This window comes from Melopsittacus undulatus, chromosome 4 (genome assembly GCF_012275295.1).
Source record: "Melopsittacus undulatus isolate bMelUnd1 chromosome 4, bMelUnd1.mat.Z, whole genome shotgun sequence".
In the NCBI taxonomy this organism is placed as follows: domain Eukaryota; kingdom Metazoa; phylum Chordata; class Aves; order Psittaciformes; family Psittaculidae; genus Melopsittacus; species Melopsittacus undulatus.
In genome coordinates this window covers 28598603-28625034 of record NC_047530.1, presented here as the reverse complement: position 1 = coordinate 28625034, position 26432 = coordinate 28598603, and the positions used below count along the sequence as shown (strand labels likewise).

The window sequence follows — 26432 nt, the reverse complement described above, 5'->3', positions numbered from 1 at the left end:
TTTAGTTTTTAATTATACTTTGTACTTTTCCCATGGAGAGGTAATTTTGCATATAACATGTTCTGGAAAGAGCCCTGAAGTATTTTTATATCCTATCTCCACATGTAAAAAGGCATGGACAACCGGAAACTCCTCTGAGTCACCTCATAGCCTATAATCTTCCCCATTTCTCATTTTCTCAGTAACATCTAAGTAATGGTGCCTTCAAATGTGACTTCAGGCTTTTGATACTTTTGTTGTTATTGTTGATTTTGGGTTGAGGTTTGGAGGTTTGATTTGTTGGGGGTTTTTGGGGTTGGTTTTTGTTTGAGATGACCTGCCTTATAAAAGGCTTACAAGGGACAGAACTTTAATGTAAAATCATAAAATTAATTAGGTCTCATTTATTTTCAAGACACAAGATATCTAACACTGTATTGCCCTGTAAGTTGACAACACTGTCAACTTCATTTTTATTCATAGGCAGTTCCTGTACTCTGTGACTTCCCAAGGGTTTGCATGTATATACATTTAATTATAATATACTGTTGCTAAATTTACAGCATTAGGTATTTGTGTTTTTCTTTGGGAAATAGTGCTTTCTACCCACAAAGCCTTTCACTGTTCACAGTTTAACTGTGCTGTTCACATCCAATAGTTCTCAAAAGCAACTAATTTCTTTAAACTCTTAACAAGTTAAAGCTTAAAGAACAAGCTTTGGTTTCTTCATTCTTTACCAGTCTGCAAATTAGTCACCGCAATGGAATTCATTAATTTTTTTTAAAAAGCTTATAGTTAGCAATAGTATAAAAAAAATAATTCCTGAATTAACAACTCAGTGTTTAAATTTAACACAGATTTAACAATCACTGACAGGTGGCCTGTAGTGTTCATCCAGAGATTCTGAAGAGCATTGCATCTGAAGCAAATCATCCATTTGAAAGTTCCAGGTGGTGTGTCAAGCCAGCAGGCTGGCAGCAGCTGGGGACGCAGAGGAGAGCACATGGTTTCTGACCTCGTTACCTGACATTACTCATGGTCAGGTACTTCAGCTCCCAGCACAGCTCCAGTACAGTGGTTGACTCTTTCATGTTGCATGCATGTGAAGTCTGGATTGTTACAGTTATGAGACATTATCACTTGTACTAAGGGTTATATTAGGGACTGCTGTTTCCATTAATACCCAAGGCACACTTTATCCATGGCCAGGCATATTCTGCAACAGAGAACAATAATGATAAGAAACTTTTTAGGTCCTGTGCTCTCAAACCTCCCAAACTGACTGCAGCAGGATGCCATCAGGAGTGGGGGCAGCAGTTCTCCACCTTCAGGGTTGCATGTGAACACTGCCTAAATTACCAGTCTGCCCTCTCCTTCCCTACTCCTCAGCTTTCCTCTGTCAAGTTTCTTCCTCTCACAACTCACAAGTTGGGATCCCACTCTCTGCTACAAACTCACAAGACAGAATTCCACCACCACCTGTCCCTTACCTCCAGACCATTATTTTCCCTGCTTTCCTAACACAGGCTCATAAACGTGGATCCTTTCCTCAACAGAATGGAGCAATGCTGTGATCTGTTTGAGCCAGCAGCTGAGGGGGCAGTAGATAAAATACAGCAGGTCCCAACCTCGCCTCTGGATAGGATCATACAGGAATTAGAGGGCAACACCCTTGCACCAGTTGCGCTATTTTGTTATGCAGTACACTGGGATCCTCTGACTGGCTGTCACTTCCCCTGAGGGTCTTCAACAAGGAAATTAAAGGGTTACTGGGGAAATGGATCATTATGAGTGGGAGAGAACTAAAACTAATATGTTGTCCAAAATAAGTATTCATAACTTTAGAGGGAGAACTTTAACTGACTAAATGGTCAACAGAGCAGAACACATGAGAAGCTTTTAGCATTAAGCTTCATCTGCCTATTAGCTTCTGCTTTTTTAGCCATAGATAAAACCACACAGTGTACCTGGAAGCCTCCTTACCTGTCAATGGGGTATCCTCCTTCACAAACGTTGACCAAGGCATAGAGCTGTCTCAGTGCATACTCATACTGAAATAAACAAACATTGGTAATCATTTCAGTGACAAAGAGCAGGTATTGTTTATCCAAAAGAAATCGTGGAAGTGATTATTAATATTCAAGGTGTTTAATTGTCTATCTAGCTAAATGGATCTTTCTTCTGTTCACTTTGCTCTTTGAACTTCATTAGATAAATTCAGCTGTTGCTACACATTGGTCCCTCAGGCAAGGCTCACCCATCTAACCGATTTCATTAACAAAACCCTCACATAAACAACAATAGTAAAAAAACCCAACCCCAAATAAAAAACCAAAACAAACCAAACAAAGCTAAGGGGGCACTAAAATTTCAGAGCAATGCAGCTGCCTAATAGCCTGGTTAATTAGAAGGTCCGACTAAAGGACTGCTTTTGATCTGTATACAGTACTTGGATCTTGGCCAACTGCCAGGTGATCTCACAGCTTCCTGCTAAAATCAATTAATTTGCTGTTGACTCATTTTACCACATACCACTGCCCACTTGGGTTATCTTGCCTGACATCAGGACTGGGTTTTCTGGAGTAGGAACTGACCTCTCATTCTTGGCTAAACAGTGCTCAACACAATAGGATTTTGGCCTTCAATTGGGATCCTAGGAAGAGTGGACAGTAATAAAACCCCTAAACTAAAAGGTGGCTCTCAGGAATTCAACAAGACCATGGAAATAGCAGCTAGGCTATTGCAATGAACTATGCAAGCCACAGTCATATACAGAAATCTAATATACTGGAATTAGGAATTCACAGTGGTGGTGCTCATGTTTCTGTTTTCCAGTAAAGATGCCTCAAGCAGACTTATTTAATACTGGGATTTCTGCAGAGGGAGTTGATGAGAGGACAGCACTCATTAGTAAAAATTAGGGATTATTTTGGGGTTTTTATTAGTAATCTTCTTGCTTATCTACACATGTAATGGAAGTCATTTCCTGTTTCCAAAAATATTACTTACTCTTTCTACACAACTGAGCTGTATGATTGCCCCCAAGCTACCTTTTTAAATAAAAGCTGATTTTGCAGACAAGCTAATGACTTCTGTGCTTGGTTTTACCAGAAGGTTTATCGGGTTACATCTAATGCTTGACTTACCATGGCTAAGTGCCAGTTGAAGCAACGAGTTTTGAAGTGGTTCACTGCTGACTGGTAGCAGTCATAATTGCTGATGGTCAGTCTGTCTGACAGAATTCGCTTGGTCTCTTCTTCTGATCCTGTTACTAAGGTGATTATCTTTTGCATGGATTCTTGGATAAATTCTCTCACCTGCACATAAAACAATAAGAACCTAAACCATGTTTTTTCTAAACCTAATCTGAAGACTGAAATGTTTCTTTTCTTTAAACCTCCATCAACTCTTGAGCTTCTAAAGGAACCCAACTTTGCCATTTCTTTTAGCACAGCTTTTTGGACCTTAAGACACAAATGAAAGCTAGGGAGACAAAAATCCAGATTCCTGGGTCCCAAAATCACACACTGTCTAGCGTTCTGGCAGAAAAAAGAAAACACCACCAAGAACAATATTGACTATCATTCTGCATGAGCTACTTGATATGGGAGACTTCAGTTCTACTGAGACAAGAATTTTTCTATTATCACTGAGTAAGTTCTCCCACCAAGACTCCCTATGGATGCAGATGAGGAATTTCATGGCAATAAAAGCTGAAACTGACTTTTGCATTTGCTTACATTTTCCTAGATAATCACTGCTGAATGTGCTTTGTAGAACACATCCCTGAATTTTAAAGGAAGAGTAAACCATCAGCCAGAGGTTACCAGTCTGAAAAGGAATCCTGCTGCAACTTGCAAAAACTGCAAGTAATCCCATTGGCTTCAGGGGTGTTACTTCCACTATTGCTTATGATGGAAACAAATCTGACCTGGTGTGTAGTTCAATTATTTAATTTTTTGTGCTTACCTCCAGGTATGCTTTCATTTCTGCAGCAATCTTCTTAGCCTCATAAATGTCATTGGTAACCATCAGCTTTCGCTTCATGATTGCAAGAGGCACATCAGGACTAGGCGTTAGGTCATAGTGTTCTACAGGTGGCAGGGAGATGGCAATAGTTTTCTTCCCCATGCCCTGAAACTGCATCACTTTCATAGAGGAGATGCTCTGAGGGTTAGAAAGTAAACAAATGGAAAATGTCAATCCCCTTCAGTGGGTAGTCTGTCCCTGCTTTGCCATGCAAACCTAACTCTCTAAACTTGCTACATTAGAGAAAATAAAGGAGATGATAGAGTTGTGTATGGGTGTGCACGTCTTGTTTTTTTTTAATAAAAGGGCAACTCTGCCAAGAATTTGGGAACTTTTATTTCCAAAACTCACTGTGGTCTTCTGAGATGAACAGTTTCATTTTCTAAATCAACCCTGCCAATTTACAGCAGAGCTTTGGGGAGCGGTGGGTGTGTGTGTGGTTTTGGGGTTTTGTTTTGGGGTTTTTTGTTGTTTTTTTTTAAGGTGTAAAAGTATAGAGGACAAAAGATTTTAAGATATATTTGACCAAGAAGCCCACTCCTATACATACTCTGTTTCCATACTGCATCACATGGCTGGTGTTGGTTCGTTTCTTCACCAGCTGAAACTGCTTGTGGAGTGTTTCTTTTCTTAGATCTTCCTGTATGAAGAAAATTCCATGTGGTCACAGATACTTAAATTCAGCTATTCTAAAAATGCAAGGAAAACTGGAAAGGGTCTTAGCTGTCAGTACGGAGAAGGAAGTATAAGGCAAGAGCTACACAACCTTTGAAAGACATAAAAGTAAATACTGAAACAAAGATTTGACAGCATATTCTCAAATAGCTTTTAATGATCTCCTCATCTCCCAGCAAATGGGCAAGAATACAAATAGACTAGCATACAAATCCCAGATTTGTTTCACTAATACTGTTTCTTATTATGCTAATAAATGGGTTAGCCACAGTTCACTAAGGATCCCTGATGCAGAGGTACAACCTACTGAAGTACCAAACTTGTTTAACAAATTTGGAGGTGTGGTCTCAGAAAAGCAAACCCAGATTAGTGAATTTCAAACCAGAAGTTAGACAGTTTCTAATCTTATAAATAACAAAAAAGACAATGTTTCTGAAAGTTAGTTTCAGAAAGAAATTGAGTGACCCAAACAAGTAAAGATTATATATGGTTCTGAATAGTAGATAAATACTTTTATCAAATCAATTTGTTGATTTCAGTCTCACATAAAACCAAGTATTTTCAAAAATCCTGTAAAGGAGCTATTTTTAAAAAGCCAAGTAATTTTTCATGCACGGAAATGCAGAGACCTCATCTAAGTAACTTACCATATCTGAATCTTCCATCCAATTCACACTGTACCAGTCCCCAAGATAAGTCTGCCTTTCATCATCATAGTAACATGCATATGATGACTCTCTGGGATTGGCAGCTGTTGTGGCATAAACTGTAAGACAAATAGAAAGTAATTTCTTTTTTAACCCCCTCCACATGATTTAGTACTGAGCTGCACATGATATATTTGTCTAAGTATTTTGGCTTTCAATCACTTCCTTCTAAATAGCAAGAAGGAAAGAAGCCTGCTAATCATTCTGTTCAGTTGACCTCAATGCTGTCAGAATACTTTTAGAATACTGTTAAAAGAACCCCTTCTTTGCTGCCAAATGCGGGGTCTGGGATGTTTAAAGAAGAATATACACTTCTAAGGAGAAAATCTACTGTTTGAAGAGCTGCCTGAGAATACCTGTGCACTGACAACATCTATACATTCATTTTCTTTATTGCAGTAATGATGCCTTTTCCCCAAACTTGAAGTAAACTCTCTAAATCATCTTTTCTTCTAGAAAACCATAAAAAAGTTTGGGTTGGAAAGGACCTTAAAGCTCATTTAGTTCCAACACCACTGGCATGGGCAGAGACATCTCCCACTAGACCAGGTTGCTCAAAGTGCCGTCCAACCTGGCCTTGAACACTGACAGGGATGGGGCAGCCACAACTTCTCAGGGCAACCTGTGCCAGTGCCTCATCACCCTTGAAATGCCACCTTCTAAGTAATATCCTTTCTTGTATAACACTCTACACTGAGAGAAAAGCAAAACAGGCCTCTAGAACATCTTCCCCAAGCACACTGTTCCAGTAAGTTGCCTCTAACACAACATATATACAATGCCTGTAAACACATCTTACAGGCATTAAGACAAAGCCTAATTTTGCCAAAGCCAACTCGTAGCATACTTGTGTAACTTCACAAAAGTCCAAGTTTCAAAATGAGAAAGTGTCAGGTATGCTTTTATAGAGCTATAGTGTTGTTTCTACTCAGAATGTACCAAAAGTTCAAAAGCCAAAAGAAGTCTTAAATCTTGTCCACATAGTAAAGTGCTCCTCTTAGCACCCTTTAAAATGTTTACCAAGTTCAACTTTGTACTTCGCTATTGAAAGCTGCCAAAGACAGCATCCTACTGTAAATTACCAATTTTCTGCCTTTGTAAGTCCATGGCAGAGCTGGTGGTGAAACCAGAGAGTCCTTGGACTAGAAATTCTGAACAGAACAAACTTCGAAGAATGCAGATTCTCTGAAGATTTATTTTGAACAATCGTCAATATGAAACATTGTGTGAACTTTCTGTAAGCCTTTGACAGGGCTATAAGAAGTCTAGGTGGGTGCCAGGCAGCACACTCCATGGCCAAAGAGCCAGGAAGCCATGGACAGGCACATGGCTGGTCTTCCCTGCAATCACAGCTTCAAAACTACAAGAAAGCCGGATCATTCAGTCTCCCTGCCACAGAACAGGAGTTTGAAAAGAACTTCTTGTCTAACCAAGGCTGAGCTCCCAGCTCTGCAGCAGAGAGCTTAGAAACCCTGAAAAATCTGAGTTCCATTTCCTGGGTTATTATGCAAATGTGTATAGCAAAATTGACTGGCCTGGTGTCTCCTGAGTGCCTTTGCTACTCAATGAAACTGATAGCAGGAACTTCACACCCACTGCTAGCAGTGCTGAGGCTGAGAAATGTCAGTATAACTTACTACTAGTTAAGGGCAACTCCATAGTTCCTGAAACCAAATGGTTTTTCAACTTCTCAGTTGCAAGAAAAAGAAAGCCTCAGTAGTGCTTGTAAGACTCCATTTATTCCCTAAAAGGAATTTCCCATAAATTGAAAATATTACTTTAATTCTTGTACTCCCTGCTAAAACTCTATTAAGATTTCTACTGCCTTGAACCTACCCTTGACATGGTATCTGTTTAGGACTGTGACAAGTTGTGACATTTAACTCCAGTAAGTTAACCAATTACTCACCATTGATATTATCAGGCAAATGATTCATCATAGATCCAGACTCACAGGCTTCAATGTAGAACACCATCTGTAAGATAAATCAGAGTCCTTAAGAAATACCATTAGGACATGGACAAAAGTCCTTCAATGTTTTTCAGTGGTAGCTAGATGACCTGTACTGCTGTACCTGAAACAAGAGATATCCATAATGCTCTAAAATAAAGAAAACAAAAGTAAGTAGTTCAATTTTTCATTTTTTGGGAACTAAGTATGTGGAAAGGGGAAACAATCACAATGCAAAGATGTCATTAATCTCAACAGAATCCACGGGGAACTACTGACTAATGTACAAAGCACAAATCAAATACACAGTCACTAAAGAGTGACACAACATACACAGATACAGCATGGACAATAATGCACCACTCCTGAATGCAGTATTGCTGGAACCAATGGCTATTTCTGAGTTCCTAAATACAGCCACCCACAGTAAACAGATTATTGCAGAAAGTTGCTTAAAAAAAGGCAAGCTGCTAAAATGTTTTAAATATTAGTTTTTCTGCTTAAGACTTCATGTGATGAAATAAATGCACATAATTTTCTAACAAGATGTACAGTCTCTTAAGCTATATTAGTAACTGTAAGAGAAACATAGTATATACAGGCTACCTGTAATAACAGTGCAGTCTGAAGCAAAGTACAGGAAGAAAGAGTCAAGTACATATTATGAAGGTGTAGTAGTTACAGATGGCATTTCTCCACCATTGGTCAGAATATATACCTTCATCAGAAGGCAGTACACTACATCTCAACATCTATTGCAGATATAGAGTAAACTAAAAATGGAAAAAGAAAATTTCGATAGGATCAATACTTTTAAGTACAAAATCCAAATCCAAATTCCATTGCATGGCAACAGCTTTCTCCTGTTTTAAATAACTCAAAATGAAGACAAATGTCTCTCTTCGGTGCCAGTTGCTCTTTTAATCTCACAACTTCTGATAATGCTTGTTTACCTTCTGGTATTTTTTGTGATGATACATGTACCAAATAGTCTTATTCAAGTCCTTCACGTGAAGCTGTAAAATAAGAAGCCTTGTATTAAAACCACTTATGTTCAGGAGACACACAATTCACTTAATAGGGATAAATACCAACTGCTGCAGATATGTATACTGTTTCCCATTAAATATATCTGGTGCTTTGCCCAAAATACAACATTCTCATATTTACCCCTCTGAAAAAGGTAAGTAATGGTCCCACATGATAAGTATAGTGTACCAGAAAGTCAAGTTGTACCTGTGTGAAATAGTCTGCTTGGACCATCAAAGTCCAGTGAAATACTAGATGACATAATTTCACCTAAGGGCTTAAATTCAAACTGGAAAAAATCCAAACTGTGGTGATGAGAAGCATATTACTCTTTTTCTGCCTCCCCCCTCTATATGGCAAAACATCAAGCATTTTTGTATTTCACATTATTAGTTACTATTTTAGTATGTCACTAAAAGGATGGTTCTTATGACAATCTCCCAAAATACTTACATCGTCATCAGGAAAAGCCAGAAGTCCTGGAGCTCCATGGTCAGTGAAATAAACAAACACATGATCCTTGGGACCACTGTAATGAAAAAATTGCAAACAAGTTCCTAGAAGGAACTCCAACCACTCCAACCTGATCTTCATCACAACCACCATCATCTGCTTCTCAATGCTAAGACATGTCAAAATTTGAAAATAATACAGCTGAAGCACTTCCTTTTGGTACTAACTTTTTCCTCTCAAAGTATACTACTTTGGGTGCTTATGAGAAGAGGTGAGTGTCTGCAAAAGGAATGAAAACAGGGATATAAGCTAGTCCTTCAAGCATGGGAAATACATCAATTACACTTTATGTTTCAAACTGTAAACCGATTGCTGTTAAAAGCAGGGGCTAGAACATTGAGTATAGTGGGAGCACAACTGGATTTTAATGTCTATCTAAAAATCTGTTATACTGTGAACAATTGTAGCAGTCTGGTTAAAAAGGAATGTTTCTATCACTAAATTATACCAAGGCACCAATAATAAAGAGATAAACCACAAAACCTTCTTTGTAAGATCCTTAGGTATGTTTATGTACTTCCTTGTTATCTGCATAGCCATACTTAGCCAAATCAGCATCAGCCCGTATCTCCACGAAGAACTGATGTGTATACAAACTCACACATTAGGCTAGATTGGCATTCGCACTAAGCTGAGCACTGTACGTTCACCAGCTTTGATTCCCTAATGTCTGTGTAGTACACAGTTTGCTATATATTTTTATTGCACTCTAAATAAAACAAATCACATTTGGGTGATATTAAGGTTTTGCCCTAACAGCCAGATCTGCAAACACATTTTGCTTTTAAACTGTATTCAGGGACAATTAAATACAAAATATGTGAAAAGACTGGAAGGAGTCTCCAAGACCTCCCCTTTTCCTCTGCATCAGTGGCCCAGAAATCTGTATTTGCTTTTGCTCTATCCTGACTGCAAAAAGGTACAACTGCAGTATCTCGTGGGGACACTGTCCAGCTATCTGCCTGGCAGATAACCTGCTGGTTATGGAACAACCTGGAAGACAATATAGAGGCTTTCTGAGCAGAGGATAATTGACTTCTTGTCCCACCAAATAGAAGAAGTAAAGCCACTTGGAAATTCACATAAGAGAGCCTAACAAAGAAAGGCTGGGTGCTATATTTCTGGCTCCCACTCTTGACCCTAAGTCAAATACAACAAATCTAAAATGTAAATAACAAGAACTTTTATATGTGGGTTTAAGATGTCCTCCTGTGCAGCTGAAGAGTCCTTGGCCCCCTAGGTAGCCATTCCCTTATTTGACTTGCAACATCAAGGTGTGTTCTGAAGTATTTTTTTTTTTTTAAAGAAAAATGCTTTATAGTCACTTCCTGGCTCATTCCAGCTACTAAGAAAGGACAATCTTGTAAACGTGCAGGAATTTATTATCTTTTTGTCTATACGCCTAACCCTAACCCTAACCCAATGTACAACTACACATGCAATTATTTTCCAACCTGAACTTCTCCTACCTTTTCAATACTTTTCCTGATCCCACCCCCTTCATTGCTTCTGCATCTCCTCTGAGAACAGCAAGGAAGTTCTTCGGAGTAACATCCTAAGGATTTAAGAGGATTAAAGTTAAATCTGATCATAAAACAACAAAATCTTAATTTAGAAAGATGGCTTCTGAAAATGAGAGTGCATGCCTGGATGGCAAGTTTAGCTGGCCATCCCTTTTCATCACTCATTACATTATCTATGAGCCATGATAACCCACCGAATCCTTAAATCACCAGGTTACGGGATTACTGTTTTCATTTAACAAAACAATTAGTCTTACACAGCTGTTCTTCAGAATGAGTTACAATATTTTTTTGAATGCAAGACCTTTCCTCCTTTTATTTCATGTTCCAGCACAAAAACACTGTAAAGGTTTACTGTTATGACCACTGCTTCACTTCAAAGCATTTATTGTTTATATTCATCTTATGAACACCAAATGTCATCCAAACCATGCAGGCAAACAAGATGGAGGATTTATACTATGTGCATTTTGGAGTGTAAGCTACAGGCTGGAAGGGTTTATTCAGAACACTGGCTAATGCTACACTTTCCCTGTATTTTATTCTTACCTCCTTTGTATAGTCCTTGGGCACTCCAGCATACACATCTGTGCCATTAGGCCTATTGATGACAATGCCTTTTGTAGGGTTTCTGAAAGTTGAACAGAACATAAATATGAATAATTAGCCATGTGCCATACAATGACCACATAACAACTAGGAAACCATCTAAACTGTCCCGACTGGCCAGCTTGCTTGGGAGAGAGTATGGATACCTGCACCATGTATCATTAAGTGATCCCAGAATATAAACACCTTTTCACTTCAGCCAGTTACATATGCTTGCCTCACGTGTCCTTACCCTCAGAGTACCTTCAAGTATTCCACCTCAGATCATACTGACTACCTTAAAATGTAGGCAGGTGGTCTCTTATACTATCATCTCTCTTTCAGTGTTCCCTTAAGTCCCCTTTACTCTTTGCTCCCAGTACTGCTGTGCGTATGAAGTCCACTGATTTCTGTTGAAGCTGTTTCAGAATTACAGACTGTATCACTGAACTATTTCATACTGACAGAAGTGATACACTCTAGGCAGTCATCAAGAATAGGACATGTACACTGTTGAATGTGCATTCTGGGGATTAAGCTGATGTAACATCCTTTCAAAAAAGTCTTGCAAGTCATACACAGAGCTCCTGTACACTGTTACACCTGGGACTTAAGGTCACTGAGTGTCATAACAATGAAGTTCTGCAGTCCTCAGCACCACAATTGATGCCAAGTTGTGGAAATAAGGCTTAGAAAGCTAAGGAGCACATTTCAAAAGAGAATTATTGTGCTCATGGATAAAATATCTCCATGCACATCACGTGTGGTTTTAAAGGCTTTTCTTAAAAAAACACTACAAACTGAAAGCACATTGGTGATTATGGTGTGCTTGTAGTAACCATATAGCTTGTGACCAGTGCACATTCATCACTTACTCGTCATTATCAGCAATGTCATCATACATCATGACAATGATCTGCTCATCTGGAATTCCATTTCGGTGTACAATCTGGTATGCATGGCACACATCTGCCTGGAGTTAAGCAGATTTTCATTATTAGTTTAACAGAGATTAAAGACCAGAAGAAAAATAATTTTGCAGTTCTAAGAGCAGGCAGTTGCCCAAAAGTAACCAATCACATTCAAACGCAAGATATTCAGTGTTGCTAGAGGGGTGAAATGCACAACTTAAACAAAAACTCGATGTCTTTCTCTAACTAGGAGTAGTTGCATTAATTGATTAAAATCTCACCCTCATTTACGTATTTTGGTTCCTCATTTAAACCAAAACCAGAAGTTACTTCAGACTTGGTACAGATGACAACATTTAACAAAAGGTTCTCAGCAGTGTTCTGTGAGAAAATCTAAATGAAACCCTTGTGCATTGACAGACAAATCCAAAATGTGCCAAGAAGCAGAAGGAAAGAGTTGGAGTTCCACCAATTTCAATTTGCTCTGCACCAAGCCTGCATGACTAAGCAGCAAAGACTATCACCAGCTCAAGCAAGTGTGGTTTACCAATCTATCTCTGCAAACTTTTTATTAAATTTTGTTTTACCAGATGAGAATTCTGATTAAGGAAGATTTCCATTTCACTTTCTTGTAGAGTAACAACTGAAGAAGCTTTGAGGCAAGAAAACAGAATTCAGTGGAAAACACAATTGCAGAATTCAGGCTTTTTTCCTGACTCATACAGGATATGAATAAGCAGATTTTCTTTACAAAACCATCTTTGTATGACATGGAAATAACAATAGTAATCAAAATGATATTACAGTAAATGCAAGCCTCTCTCAGAATGCTAAATTCTTAGTAACCCCAGCCCAAATAATTATCTCTAGAGCTGCAGTCTGTGAATGACCTAATAGGATATTAACAATTATTCCTAACCTCGAGAACGACAACCTACCACATGCTAGATAAAGCTGTGCAGATTTAATAGAGGAAATCTCATCTAACAAAGTCACTCCAAATGCAGGCAAGAAGCAAGCTTTAAAACTTACTTCTGTTGAACTAATCTAATTTCCTTTTTTGTAAACCAAACTGAAGTGGTTTAAGTGGACCTATGTTACGTTCAGATGACTTAGAAGTATTAGCAATTTTGATTGTAAAGGACACTGTAAAATCCTGTCACTTCATAATACTTGGTCTTCTAAGTACAGTTGAAGCTGGGAAAAGAAAATAGTTGTGCAAGATTCTGGGAAGGGTGAGGCACATTCAGTACTAGTGAATTATCCCATAGCAAAATCTCTTCACATGACTAACCCTGAATGTTAAACTGTCCTTACTAAAGCAGTTCCATCTCCCACTATGCAGGTCAGCCTATGTTCTCTTCCACCCACCTCAGACAATCTCCACCATTTACAGTTCTGCATTTCCTTATATGTCATTATACCATCTGCTGCCTCAACAAGTCAAAAGGTAGAGGGTTAAACAGAGATATAAAGGCACGACCTATAATGTGAAACAGCAGGTTTGACTAAGCATGTAGTTCATTTTCAGAAGCAACCCAAGCAGAAGAAAACAATAATCAGGGCTTCTCTATACTGGTTAATGAGTAAATCATAGATCCCCTCTCACTCTCAAGACATAATACACTTCTTTTATGCTGACAGAACCAGTTATAGGCTGGCAACACACAGAAATGCTTAGACATACTATCATGATATTATATTAACATATCCAAGCAGCAAGTGTCTGTGCTCCCACAGCCAGTAGGAACTTCAGAGGTGTTTTTAATTAATACCACAGTACCGAAAATCAGTCACACTTCGTAAATGTATATTTTTGTCTCTCTTTCCTTGTGATTCACTGACTGCTCACTATGTCCTATCTTAGTAAAGTCAAATTTAAATGGGTTAAATTCCCTAGTGTGGCATCAACCTAATCAACTTCCCTCAACCTTAACTTATGCTTCTTTAAGGATTGCCTCAACCTGTTGCTAAGGGAGCTGTTACCTGCTGGTAGCATACTGATATCACCACATAGGCTAGAACAGCAAAACCATGCTTTGTTGCTAAAGCTCCATTGGCTAAAGTAGGACAGTTCTGAGTAAACAACTGGGTTTTTTTGCATAGAATTAGCTGACCTGACCAGCCACGTCTGATGTTGATCACATGCTCCTCCTGTGCCTTCCATACACATTAGAATAAACCCACCTGTATCAAGCCAGAATACAGTCTGCTGCCAGAATAGGGAGGCATATGTGAACCTAAAGTACTTGCTGTTGATGTGTAACTGCCTCTCAAACACTGCTGAAACCACCCTAAAAGAGACAGCTAATACTGTTCCAGATGTCCTACTGGTATTACTAGTGGTGGTTTAGTAAGTGAAATGGATGCTATGAATATTTACTGGATAAATTGTCACTAAATGCAAATCACGCTTTGTGGCCATGATTTGGTGTGGGCAGCAGCTATCCTGCATAGAATAGAGGAGAAGATGTACCTGTACACACGCTACTGCACAACTGACCTCACGTGCCAGCTCCAAAATGCACTTTGTTAATGGCATGGTACAGAGCCTTCATCCCCAGGTTAGCCTCAACCTGTTGCTACATAAGCAAATTTGTATGGAAGGTTTATGGTTAAATCTGTGTAAATACATTATCTCCTACATTTTGAAAGCATGGGGATGAAAGGGGGAATTTACCTGTTCTCCTGGAGTGGGCATTTTTTTTCCCAAAATGCACATTTAGGAGAAATTCTAAAAAGGGGAAGAAGAAAAAAAAAACAAACCACCAAAAAAGTAGACTGCTTGGAGGGGTGGGGGAGGTGGGAAGCTGGAAAAATGCATTTGTTTCATGACACATTCATGCATAAATAGTTCCTGAAGGGAAAAGCTTGGACTTCTGTGAAACTGGTAACTTCTGGTCTTATGACTGCTAGATTCATGGCCAAAAAGTATGTGTAATGAAGTGTCAGCTTCATTGAAAATTTGCACTGTTCCCATTACAGGTACACTGAAATTCCATGGCCCCGAAAAGAATGAACTGTAATATATATGCATAGTAGAATATCTGAAGTGCCAGTCATGTTTCATTCCTCTGCTTACACATACATCCGCCAAAACACTGTAACTATAATTTAGAACTTAAGGAAGGTTTTCCCATAGCTTCAGTCACAATTTTGTAAACACAATGAGGAAATGTTAGTGAAGTCAAGTACCCAAGAGACCCTTAATGTCTGTTACCTGCCAGATTGGAGAATTTAGGACTATCCTGGGATAAGATACTACTTTGGTTGGTAAGGTCCGAAACCCTGAATAAATAGAGTCCCTGACTCATGAAGCTCAGTAAGTATAAGACTAGAAGCAACAACTGAAAACACACCCACGTATGCAAATTCAAATGTTTCTATTTTCAGCATTTTAACTTTGCCAGACTTTTTCAGCTATTTTTCTCCTCAAGTATGTTTCTCCACCTTTAGTAAGGCTGTGTTCCACATCCGGCTTTCCCACTATGTGTTTTGCAGTATCCAGAAAGTATTGGTCTGTCTGTCTCTGATCTGTTTCTGAAGACAACTTTAGGTTTGAGTTAGCTGACACGATTGTCTCCAAGGACAGGCAGAAGTATATGTGAAATTCTATTTCTCTTAAGGAGAACTAGTTTGTTGACTCAGTCCCTAAATCTCCCAGTAAGTATTTAGTGCTGTATTTGCTCATCTATGCTGCTAAGCTTTCTAGAGATACATCATCTAGCTCTGCATACTAGAAAGCCAAGCCATTTTCCCAGGGAATGGTGGGAGTACTCTTTCTTATATGCATTATGAGTGCTTAGCTGCGTTTACGGCATAGCAGCCAGTCTGATAATAAAAAGGCTGCTACAGAGAAGTCAGTATAAGTACCGAAGAGCAGAGAAAAGCACATCAATAGTCCTTCCAAAGCCCAAGCAACTCTAATCAAACCCACTAAGATATGTATAAAAACAACAAAGAACTGAGAAGTCACAAGCATAAGGCACTACACAAGCTAGCTCTGCAATGACAGTAAGACTACCACATTGGGCTGTATACTGTTCAAAACACTTCATTATTTCAGGGACTCAATGAGATAAATGTGTAAGACAAGTTTAGATCATCTTGATTAGGAAACTGTCACAGTTCCACCATTACAGAGGAAACAGGTGCCTGCAAATTGTGAATCTCATTCACGGATAAGTGTAAACAGTGGTTTTATTTCCTGATCTTGTCTACATTTGAGGTTTGCATCACTCATAGTGGATCTTGACCTCTGACAGCTGAATTACAAGCCTTAGAAACAGTTTCAGGTTCCTTGAGGTTACAGGTGCAAACTCAGAGTTTCCAGGGTCTGAATATTCTTTACAAATTTACTGTTTATACAGTACATACAATGATGGGCTGCTTTCCCCGCTACTTTTTATGTATGAAATTGGAGAAGTTTTTGAAGGTGTAAACTTGTCCTTTCATGGCTGTTTAGTCCAATGAACATGTATTCCCACCAGAAGGCAAAAAGGGTTTTTTGATTGTGTCGTGTGCAGACAGCATGCAAAACAACTGGAGCTCACAAAATATAATTGTAATACAAACATACATCATCTATTAACTGTACCCTGAACAGCTGAACTGAGTCTCCCGAGGTCTCAAGTTGCAATGGGATATTATGAGTGCTTAGTTACACGTAGAGAATAGCAACCACTCCAGTAATAAAAAAAAGTCACATTGAGTAACTACTTACAGGAACATTGACATCTACAAATTCATTTGTACACAGGCTAGGTCAGAGGAGTTCTGAGGATGAAAGATTATGGCAGAAAGAAAGTGAATTGGAGCCAAAACTTTTTTTTTCTGCAGTTTCTCCCTTGGAAACCAAAGAATTACATGAATCTGCAATCTTGGAGCTCTGCTCTGCTTTCTGAGGGTGCAGGTATTATTCTACTGAAAACTAATGTGCATTTCTGCATGTGTTCACTATGGAATTACTTCCTTGATGGACAAAGCACAGAACTGGAAGTCCAAGTCCTATTCCTGGTTCCACTGCAAGTGACTTGAGCAAGTAATTTAAGTATTTACAGTGCTGTTGCTCCCACCAGTGGAAGGTGGGGAGCACTAACATACAAAAAGACATGGGGATCAGTCTGCATAATGTTTCCAAGAAATCTGTTATAACACCCAAGATTTCTGTAGTACCTTTCCTCCTCTGTATAACTCCCCTAAAAAATCTATGGTTCAGCTGGTTTTGCTGGGAACAAATTTCCCCAATTTTTTGATACCCAAAGCACCCATCTCTGGATTACACTTCACGGCACACACACCATGGATTTTTCATTACTACCTGCTGGGTCTGCCCTCCCACTACACTCCTGACAGGCCCTTAAGGTTGGCAACAAAAGGCCACTAGGCAAGGCAATACAGGTTGTTGATACACTGTGTCTTCTGTGACTTGATTCTTTTCAGAACAAGTTAGAGGCACAGAATCTTGCCCAAGAGAGGTAAGCAAGAGCTAAGCCTCATTCTGAAGGATCTGTCACACAGGTTCCCTTGAATTATGACACTGATTTCATAACTTTGATGAGTCTATTAGTGGTGTCCTAATTCTCTTTCTTCCCCAAATGTTAATACTGTACCTGGAGCAAGCAGCAGAAGTTAAACCAGAGAAATTTCTAGGATTGAAATTCTGAACAATCTGACATTGCAGATATTTTGCACTGTTTGGAGACGTTATCTCCAAAACAAAGGTGTTTAATAAAAATCCATTCTCACTTTTCTAACCTTGAAAAATATTTACTTAATAACTCTGCAAAGCACGACCACATTCAGAAGTTAATTTGCTTCTGTGAAGTTGGCATGTTCAAAACACTGTTGAACACAAATATGCAACTGCACATCCTGTGTTCTTCATAACTTTATACCTGAGAGATATACTTGCCATTGAAGGTTTACTGATAGAAAGGTTAAAAACAATTATTCTTGGGTAACTGCAGAAAAAGCATTTTCATGAGCCACAACTTCAAAAATGTAGTTTTATTTACAGACTTAATGTTATGGAGTTAGCTCCTCCTAGAGTGGAAGGGAGCCAGCAAGACTGGTTATACAGCAATAGCAACAACCAGAGCACAACTCATTAATTATGTATTTACACACCACAGAGCGGGCAGTGATTGAGTACAACTCAATACAACTAGTATTTCTATAATTGTTTTCCAATTTAAACTTAAAAAATATCTGGGTGTTTTTTGGGGTTTTTTGTTTGTTTTTTTTTAAAGATTTAATTTGAAAGAGGAATAGTTTATATTAAGGCTATAATATTCCAACTACAGTTATCAGGTTATATACCTATAATGCAAGGAGCAGGCAAAATCCCTAAAACAAGTTTGTCAAGGTGTTGAGCTAGCATTTGACAGTAACAGGTTCTTCTTCAGATGCAGCAAGGCTGTCAGTCTGGTTCATTTAGTTTTAAGCTCATCACTGCACTGGAAGTTACAAACTGTATGTGAGCTGAGAGGGGGGAAAAATCTAAACATAAAATGCAGTGTGCCCAACACATGAAGGCTCATTTCACCCCCAATCAACACAAACAGAGAGGATGAAGCCTCTCTAGATTTTAGAGGCAGTTACATAAAAAAAAAAATAAAACTTTCTGTGTTCAGCAAATCACTGTACCCAGTGCATTTAATAGAGATTAACTTTTAGAATGTTGGTTGTGTACACTAGTGTTTCAATCTCTGTTCAAGTTCATCTTAACCAACAAGAGTTGAGTAAACTATTTCCTAACATTTAGAAATATGCAAATGTACACATAAACCAGAAATAAATGGACCCTGTTCTCCACGAAAGCAAGAGGTAGTTCCAAGTTTAGAGCAAAGACTGCATTTAAGTGCAATTAATCTATTTAAGGGATGGTCCAAGAATTCCCCAAAGGGAAAAAAAGACTGCTGTAGTCTCCTGGCTGCTAATTACAAGTCTTGATCTTAATCAGAGTTAAGTCACTTGGGTTTAATCCTGTGCATCCTGACACTCACACTCAGACCACTGTTTTACAATACATTGGCTTTGACAGCAGTGTCAAGCTCAGGAGTTTCTGTTCACTCCTCTTTCTGTTGCTCACTCTGATCCCTGCATCTTGGTGCACCATATCCTTCCTGCGCCAGCACAACGCTGAAGCCATGCTGTCAAATACAGTAAGCAAACTGATTCAAATTAGAAAGAGCACCTTTCTGCATGTCCTCCACCCCACAAAAACATACTGTGCATTTGCAGCCTTGGCAGATTTTTTTTTTAATCTGGACAGGAGGAATATAAGGAACATAAGAGAAAGAGGAAAACAAATGGAAGGAATCACGTATGTGTTTCAAAATAAGGTTTAATTCTAGACATCATTTGTTCACCTGCAATGTTGGTGAACAAATATTGGCGTCAGATCCTCTAGACTACTACTAGAATATTTAACCTAAATGATACAGGCTCCCCAGGATGCAGAAGCATAGAGGGAGAATACTGCTTCTCCTGCTGACAGCTTTTAAAAAGATGCAAAAAAAAAAAAAGAAAAAAAAAAGAAAAAATTCCAACACTAAAAGGAGCAGTGGAAGAGAAATCTTGGACAAAAATAACAAGGATTATAACCAGGCTCTGAGCAAATCTCATTGCTGTGCATTCTGAAAACTTCACACACTTCTGGAAGCCTACAAGTAGAAGCACTTGCCCATATGACAGAAGGCCTGAGTTTGTTTAGGCAGCTGTTATCTCCCTGCAAGTCTCAGCAGGCATTTTCTGGAGTGTGGCCAGCATCAGCATGTGGGACTGGCAGTCCTTACCTGGTGTCGATAGTTGTACCAGCCGTTCGAACCTGCAACAATCACCACCCAGTGCTTGCCTCCATCTTCAGGTTCTTCCATGGGGAACATGCTGATGCCCAGTGTACAGCCCAGCAGCACAAGTGCTTTCAATATCAGCATCTTTATCTGCTCCACAAATGGAAGAGGAAAAAAAATCCCTAATGAAAAAGTTTGAGAGAAGTAGATCAGAGGACATCAGTCAAAAATAAATTCAAAGCAAATATTCATACTAACATAGCTGCAAGCTTTTGTTGCTTGTGGGTTTTCTTTGTGTGTTACAGACCATTCAACCCACAGTACAATTTCTGGTCACCCTTTAGCACCAAGCTGCTACAGTTGCAGGAGTTTTCTGTCAGCTATCAAATCTGACTGAAAGTGATTCTGAATAGGACAACCAAGTCTTTCAGCTCCCTCTGGTTGTTTTGTTCTATAATAGCTGGCAATGAATAAGCATCAAATACAGAGTAAGCCTCACTATCAAGTATTTCACACAAACTTGTTTTTCAGATTCATATTATTCTCTTGGTATCTGCTTATGCAGTTTGTTGTTTTCCACTCACTGGCAATTTGCCCATTATTATTGAGTCAAATCCTGGGTGATGGAGGCACAAGGATCCATAGACATGGAGACTTACTTGGGACTTGGAAGGTCAGAGTGTTACAAAAGCTCTCTGTGCCTACAAAGTCAGAGAGGGTGAAGAGTGCTGCTGTTCTGCACAAGATGTGGCTGGGGGGGGAGGGAGGGGAAAGTGCAAACTCCAAGAGCCTCATGCTATTTATGCAATCTGTTACACTAGTAGAGGGCAAATGTGAACTGGTACCGCATGAAAGAGAAGCATTTTCATCTCATTTGCACAATGGTTAAGTGTTTGCACAAGGTGCACAGTAAGAGAATCGGCCCTAAGCCTGTGGACTTCAAAAAATGAAAAGCAGAGCTAGGGAAGAGGTCTAGAAGAGCTAAAATAGGTCTGAGCACAGGCAGAAATGGCTCTTTCTGCTATCTTGAGAGGATTAGAAGTGGTGTCCCCACTACTGAACTTCCTGAGGACCTTCACTGTCTGTTAAAATTTTTGCTCTAAAAGCAAATAATCTGGCAAAATCTAATCCAAAACTTTTTTCTTTTTGAGGGGGGAGTAAGGTTATGTATATTGGTCACAGTCTCAGATCTGCATCTGCTCTTAGCACAGGCACAAAGATTACGTATTTCCTCATGCTCCAAGAGATGGAATTTTACTCTGGAGGTTGATCATTGCTGCTATGTATGGAAGAGGTGCTGTACCACAAGGCAGAATAGCCTACTTTAGCATGGTTTTCTCTGGAGTAAAAGCTGGAAACTCTCAATCCATACAACACAGTCACAAGACACAATGTCAAAGCTACCACTAAACCAAGTAACCAAACAGTACCTAAACCAGCCTCAGTTCCTCACAGCCAAAACCATCCATCTACAGCCACTCAAATGAGGCTGAAACAGCAGTAGGCAGCTCATCTCCAAAACTGATGTGTGCAATGAAGACTGCTAATGTAGCATCTAGTATAGATCTTTCCAAGACTGGATCTGCTGGTCACCAACACTAAGTCTTGCAAAGCAGCAGTATGAAAAGTATGTTTAATATATAGATTTGGAAGGTGGCTTGGGGTCCTTTATTTTATTTTTAATGGAGCTATCATAAAGGAATTCATGCTAGCATATCAGCTTCTATAGGAACAGCTGTTACCATACAGAATGGAAAAGACAGAACCAAATGTTTAGTGCTATTGACACTGCTTCTTCTAAAATCTCATGTGAATCTACAAACTTCTCTTTCAAGAATGAGCCACTCCTGTTACTGCCTGCAAGCATGAGATCTGGGACCAAGAACAATACATGATTTAACAATTTAGGGTTTGTTGAATTATTTGCTACTTCAGCAGTTAAGCAGATATGCAGGAATAAGTGATTTTTTTCTGCAGTTTGATAGACAGTTATAACCTCCCATGTTGAGCTGGAATTGCAAATTTTTGTCATTGTTGTTGCTGAACAGTGGCAAGTGGCTTTGTATGGGAACTCTGCTTTGTCTATCTTCAGATGATTTAGACAAATAATATGCTAACAACTACACTGAAGATATACTGAGTTTACAACATCCGCAAAAGCTGCTTATCTTGTTGCCTATAACACTGCTAAGATTTAGATCAAGTTATTAAAATGTTTGTAAAGTGCCAAAAATGCCATGAGCCAACAAGCCTATTCATTCCCAATAGTCAGTTTCAGGTATAGCTTAACTCCTGAAATATTAGACAAGAAGCAAAAGAAAAAAAAATAATTTAAAAAATGTATGTTAGATGATCTACTTAGAAAGCTTAACTGAGTTTGACTTACTGGAACATGGAACTGAATTTCATGCAAACAGATCCCTCAGAGCTCAGTATCTGTTCATGAGAAGAAACCTTTTCCACATTCACAAAATCACAACTTTTTATTTCTCTAACTAAAAATATCACACATATTTACAAGACAAGTACAAAGACAAAATTAATGGTTCAGATAACTGCTGAAGTACAAGAAAGCCTTTCACATGATGCTTAGCTCTTAAAGATGTAAATCATTAAATCAAATCCAGGACATATCAACAGAAGCTGGACTGCTGCCAGCTGTTCAGTGGGCTGTATAACATCATGACTAATTTCAAGGCAGATCCTTGCAGACAGGCATCCATCACATGGGAGCTGTCACTGCCACCGGCTGTCAGTTACTGGTACCCCACACAACAGAGACTGAGGTAGCCTCAGAAAAAGCACACCATGGAGTGCCAAGTCTCAAAGTGGAAACAGTTTGAAGGACTGTCTTTCCCGATGAGTTCACACTCTAGACTATACCAGCACAGATTTATAGCTCTCAGTCTGCAAAGGGCCACGCTGTGCAGGATGCAGGTGTACCAGACACCAGTCTTGCATTCTTCCAGCAAACAGGCCCACAACAGAAAAACCCAGTGTCAGATCAAGGAACAAAGACTAAAGCTATGAAGCTCCTCAGGCAGTCCCTCCATGAGGGATTCAACAGTCTCCCATGTGGCATGTGGATATCCAGATCCTCAGGTTTCTCACCTCTGCTAAGACATAGTTGTGAATGATGCAGAAGGCTCAGGAGAGAAAAACAAACAAACAAACAAACCAAAACAAAACTAACAACAACAAACCAAGTAAATAAAAAACAAAAAACCACAAGCACCAAGAAACACTTATTCTTTGTATTTTATTAGAAAACCACATATCTTCTGTCATGCATTATTTAGAATACAAAGAAAAACCCTCCCCTTTTATACTAAGTATGACATACAATACTACTTATCTGTCTTTTTCTATACTACAATTAAACCAAAATTAACACCAGAAAAAAGGGGATAAACCCTACACATACCACAATGCACTAATAAATAATAAACCATGATTAATAAGTGCTCAGCCCCCCAAGGTTCTCTGAGAAGCATTTAAAATAGGTTTAACCATTAAACACCTACAGTAGAAGCAGCCCTTTTATTCCTTGTTTCCAACTACTGAAAAACAAACAAACAAAAAAAAAACCAAAACAACAAAACCCAATCAAAATCCCCCCAAAACTAACCTATATTTCTGCTTGTTTTAAAGAAAGTCTTTGGGTGCTCAGGCAGGTAATTTAAAAGACTGTTCTGGGTTGTATTAAATGAGTTCTTTACCTACAGTGTTGAAAATAAAGTTCCTGTCATGTGCTATGCTTTCAGGTCATATTAGAAAAGAAACCAGCTCAGCTGACCAGAAACCACAGGTATATAAAAACCCTTTTTCTGAAACCAAGGAATCAAGGATCTGTCACTTTCCATCCTAAATGTGAGACTAATGAAAGAACTGAAAATCCACCACAAGGTCATCTTAAGAGTTTGGGCTGATTCCAAAAAATACAAGAGGATCTGATCAGCTCTGCCTAGTCTTTCTGGTAAAAGAGTTAAGTAACTTTGTTTTGGAAACCATGCCAGGAAAAAGGCACATCTTGCAGATGTAGTGGGTTCAGCATCAGACCTACACAGGCAGAACCACAGCTGTACACACACAGATAGGTTGCTGTGCAATTTCAAAACTCCCTGAAAGAAATATGGCCAGAACTAGGTGGCTCTTACCAGAACACTTCACTCATTTGTTAAAACCTGTTTTTCCTGACAGAGACACCTAGACCACTTCCCTTTACATGGCTGGCACACACCTCCGACTTGATAAGAGAAGGATGCTTAAGAAAGATCGCATCTGGACACGGCCAGCTGCTCCTAGAACAATTCCGGTCAACAGCTTGTTCCTCAAGTTCCCAACTTTCCTTTGGCAGAACAGTCCACTAAGTTCAAAACTCTTAAAACAACAGGATGCCACCCTAAAGAAAGAGGTTTGAGTTGATCAAAGCATCTTCCACTAGTATTTAGAGCAATTGTTGACACTCCAGAGGTTTAAACTTCAAATACCTCAAGCGCATGCTGTAAGAGCTATATAAACAGAAATCACACATGCATTTTCCCTTCCCATGAAATAAGTGAAGTAACAGTAATCTTGGAAAACAACAACCTAAGGTAATCAGCTGATCCTGACAGTTTTTCCTGGAAATCTCTATTTCTTTTCAGCTGCTCTTCTTATGACCACAACCCTTTTAGTTTTCAGAATCAAGTCACAATTCCTTTTCCCACCCAGTGCTTTCATATTGTCTGTCACTGTAATATTTAGACCCCAATTTCCACAAAATACGTGACTCATGACAGCCCTTCTCACAGGAAACTAATGTCCACAGTTCCCTGTCAGCAATGTTTTGTCTATGTGTTTTGCCAGCCATTAGGCAAACTGAAGCATCTACACCCATGATTAAGCCCTTGCAGAATTAGTCTGATTTTCTTTAGCACCAGTGTGGTAGAAAGAAAAAGTCTTTATCACAGTAAACTCCAATAAGGTAGATTTTGAAGGAGATTATGGTCTCTGTAGCCGAACAATTCTTTACAAAGCCTACTAGTAACCATTTTACGAATCAGCTTAATTTGATTAGAACTTGTAGTAAAATAGTTCAGTATACCAACTGAAGATATACGTATGTCACTTTCACTGTGGGGACAGGATTTTGCAAGTATGTTAATTCAGAATGCTTTCAAACGTTAAATAAAGGTGCTTAAAAGTAATTTTAAATAAAGTTAATTGTACTGTTTGCAGATTTGTCATTCTCAGCAGCAGAGAGATGGCACCATTTAGCAGGAGAAATAAAAAATCTAATCACTCCTTATGCTTCCTAGGATGGTGACAATCTAGTACACATGCTTTAGGGGATTCCCTCCCCCCACCTTTAAAAAGTCCAGATTCAAATCTGGCAGATGTTAAGTATTCAGTATAACTTCTTCTGCTACTTACTTTTACACCTGTCTACAAATACACAATGCCTCTGCAAACACAGTCTGATAGTATTAAAACAGCTCCTGCAACACTGCACGAATAACTGCAACATTACATTGCATGACTCGGGGTGGGGGAGGTTAAAAGGAGGAGGTTGAGGGTAACAGAGTAAGTCAGACTACGGTGAACATTTGTGCTCAACAACCACGGAAATGTTTGGAGTGTGGATAGAATTAAATTCTGGAGAAGGGATTCCACAGAAAGCCTGATGTTCTTGAACTCCACGTGCCTTTTACTATGGCTTATCTCAGCATTTCAGAACTTCACTGCAGCATTTAACTCCTAAATACAGACTCCCAGCACAGTGCTGTCCCATCCTAATTAGGAACTAGTGCTGCTAGTTCTGCTCTGAGCAGACCTTCATGTTATGCCAAGGTCGTCTACCACCTATAAATAACTAGCCACAGCGCAGCACCTTTCCAGCATCATCAGCCCTTTGCAGAAACCCTTCTCACTCCATCCTTTTCCCCAGTTAAAAAATGTGTTACCGGGATATAACTTTGTGCTGCTGCTCCCGCTTCCCCCCAGAAATCCCTCCTCTCTCCTGTACCATAACCGAAGGAGCAGCTTTGACTCCTCTCCCTAGGGAGCCCTTCCAGAAGAAGGCAGAAATCACATGTGGGCCCTCGACAGGGGGACAACCGTGCCCAAACCCCTTTTGCTGAGGGCAGCACGGCGATGCAGCCCGGTGTTCTGCAGCAATGCCCTCAGGGTACGGGCGGAAAAGCGGAACCCCCCTACCCCGTCCCGGGGTCAGCTTTGCAGATCAACCGAACCAGTGCCAAGCGTCAGCCCCAGCGCTGATGACGGGTGGGCCCGAACAGACGGGGCGTCAGTAAGAGCGAGGGGGGCTCGGCAGTACTCAGAGCCGGTGAGGGAAACCGCTGCTCCCCTTTAGCCGCCAGGGCCCCTCGCACCTACCCCGGGCACCTCTGCTGCCGGGGAGTAGAGCTGGCCGGCACCCGTCACGGCTACCCCCGGTCAGGCGGACCCCTGCCTCCTCCCTGCTGCGAGCCAGCAGCCGCCAGTGACACAACCCTCCCAGACAACGCGGCCCCGCCACCGGCCAGCCCTTACCGCGCTGCCTGCGGAGCTGCGACGGCCACGGTCGCTGTGGCTGCGGCAAGTCCCTGCTGAACTCGGCGACCACGGGCCGCGGCGGGCGGAGCCTGGCGAAGGCCAACCGCGGCCGGATGGAGGCAGGGCCAGGTATGCTCCCCCACACACACTACATGCCCCAGCACTCCCTGCGCCGCCGCACGCTCTAAGGGCTG

At 39.9% G+C, this 26432-nt stretch overlaps 1 protein-coding gene across 2 annotated transcripts; it reads right to left on the bottom strand.

Annotated features, from left to right (window-relative positions):
* Positions 1 to 363: 363 nt before the first annotated feature.
* On the bottom strand, positions 364 to 26336 carry LGMN (legumain). 2 transcript variants are annotated; one of them, XM_005149513.2, is made up of 14 exons: positions 26236 to 26336; positions 19705 to 19883; positions 11870 to 11967; positions 10956 to 11037; positions 10353 to 10438; positions 8824 to 8899; positions 8295 to 8357; positions 7300 to 7366; positions 5331 to 5449; positions 4559 to 4648; positions 3949 to 4146; positions 3126 to 3296; positions 1963 to 2030; positions 364 to 1195 (listed from the first exon to the last, which is right to left on the bottom strand). In XM_005149513.2, the coding sequence occupies exons 2-14, from the start codon at positions 19843 to 19845 to the stop codon at positions 1156 to 1158; spliced, it is 1299 nt and encodes a 432-aa protein (XP_005149570.1). In that variant the 5' UTR covers positions 19846 to 19883; positions 26236 to 26336; the 3' UTR covers positions 364 to 1155. The 2 variants fall into 2 exon arrangements, with proteins under 2 accessions (XP_005149570.1, XP_030905289.1); XM_031049429.1 differs by having other exon boundaries at positions 19705 to 19851; positions 26236 to 26311.
* Between the last annotated feature and the right edge of the window lie 96 nt (positions 26337 to 26432).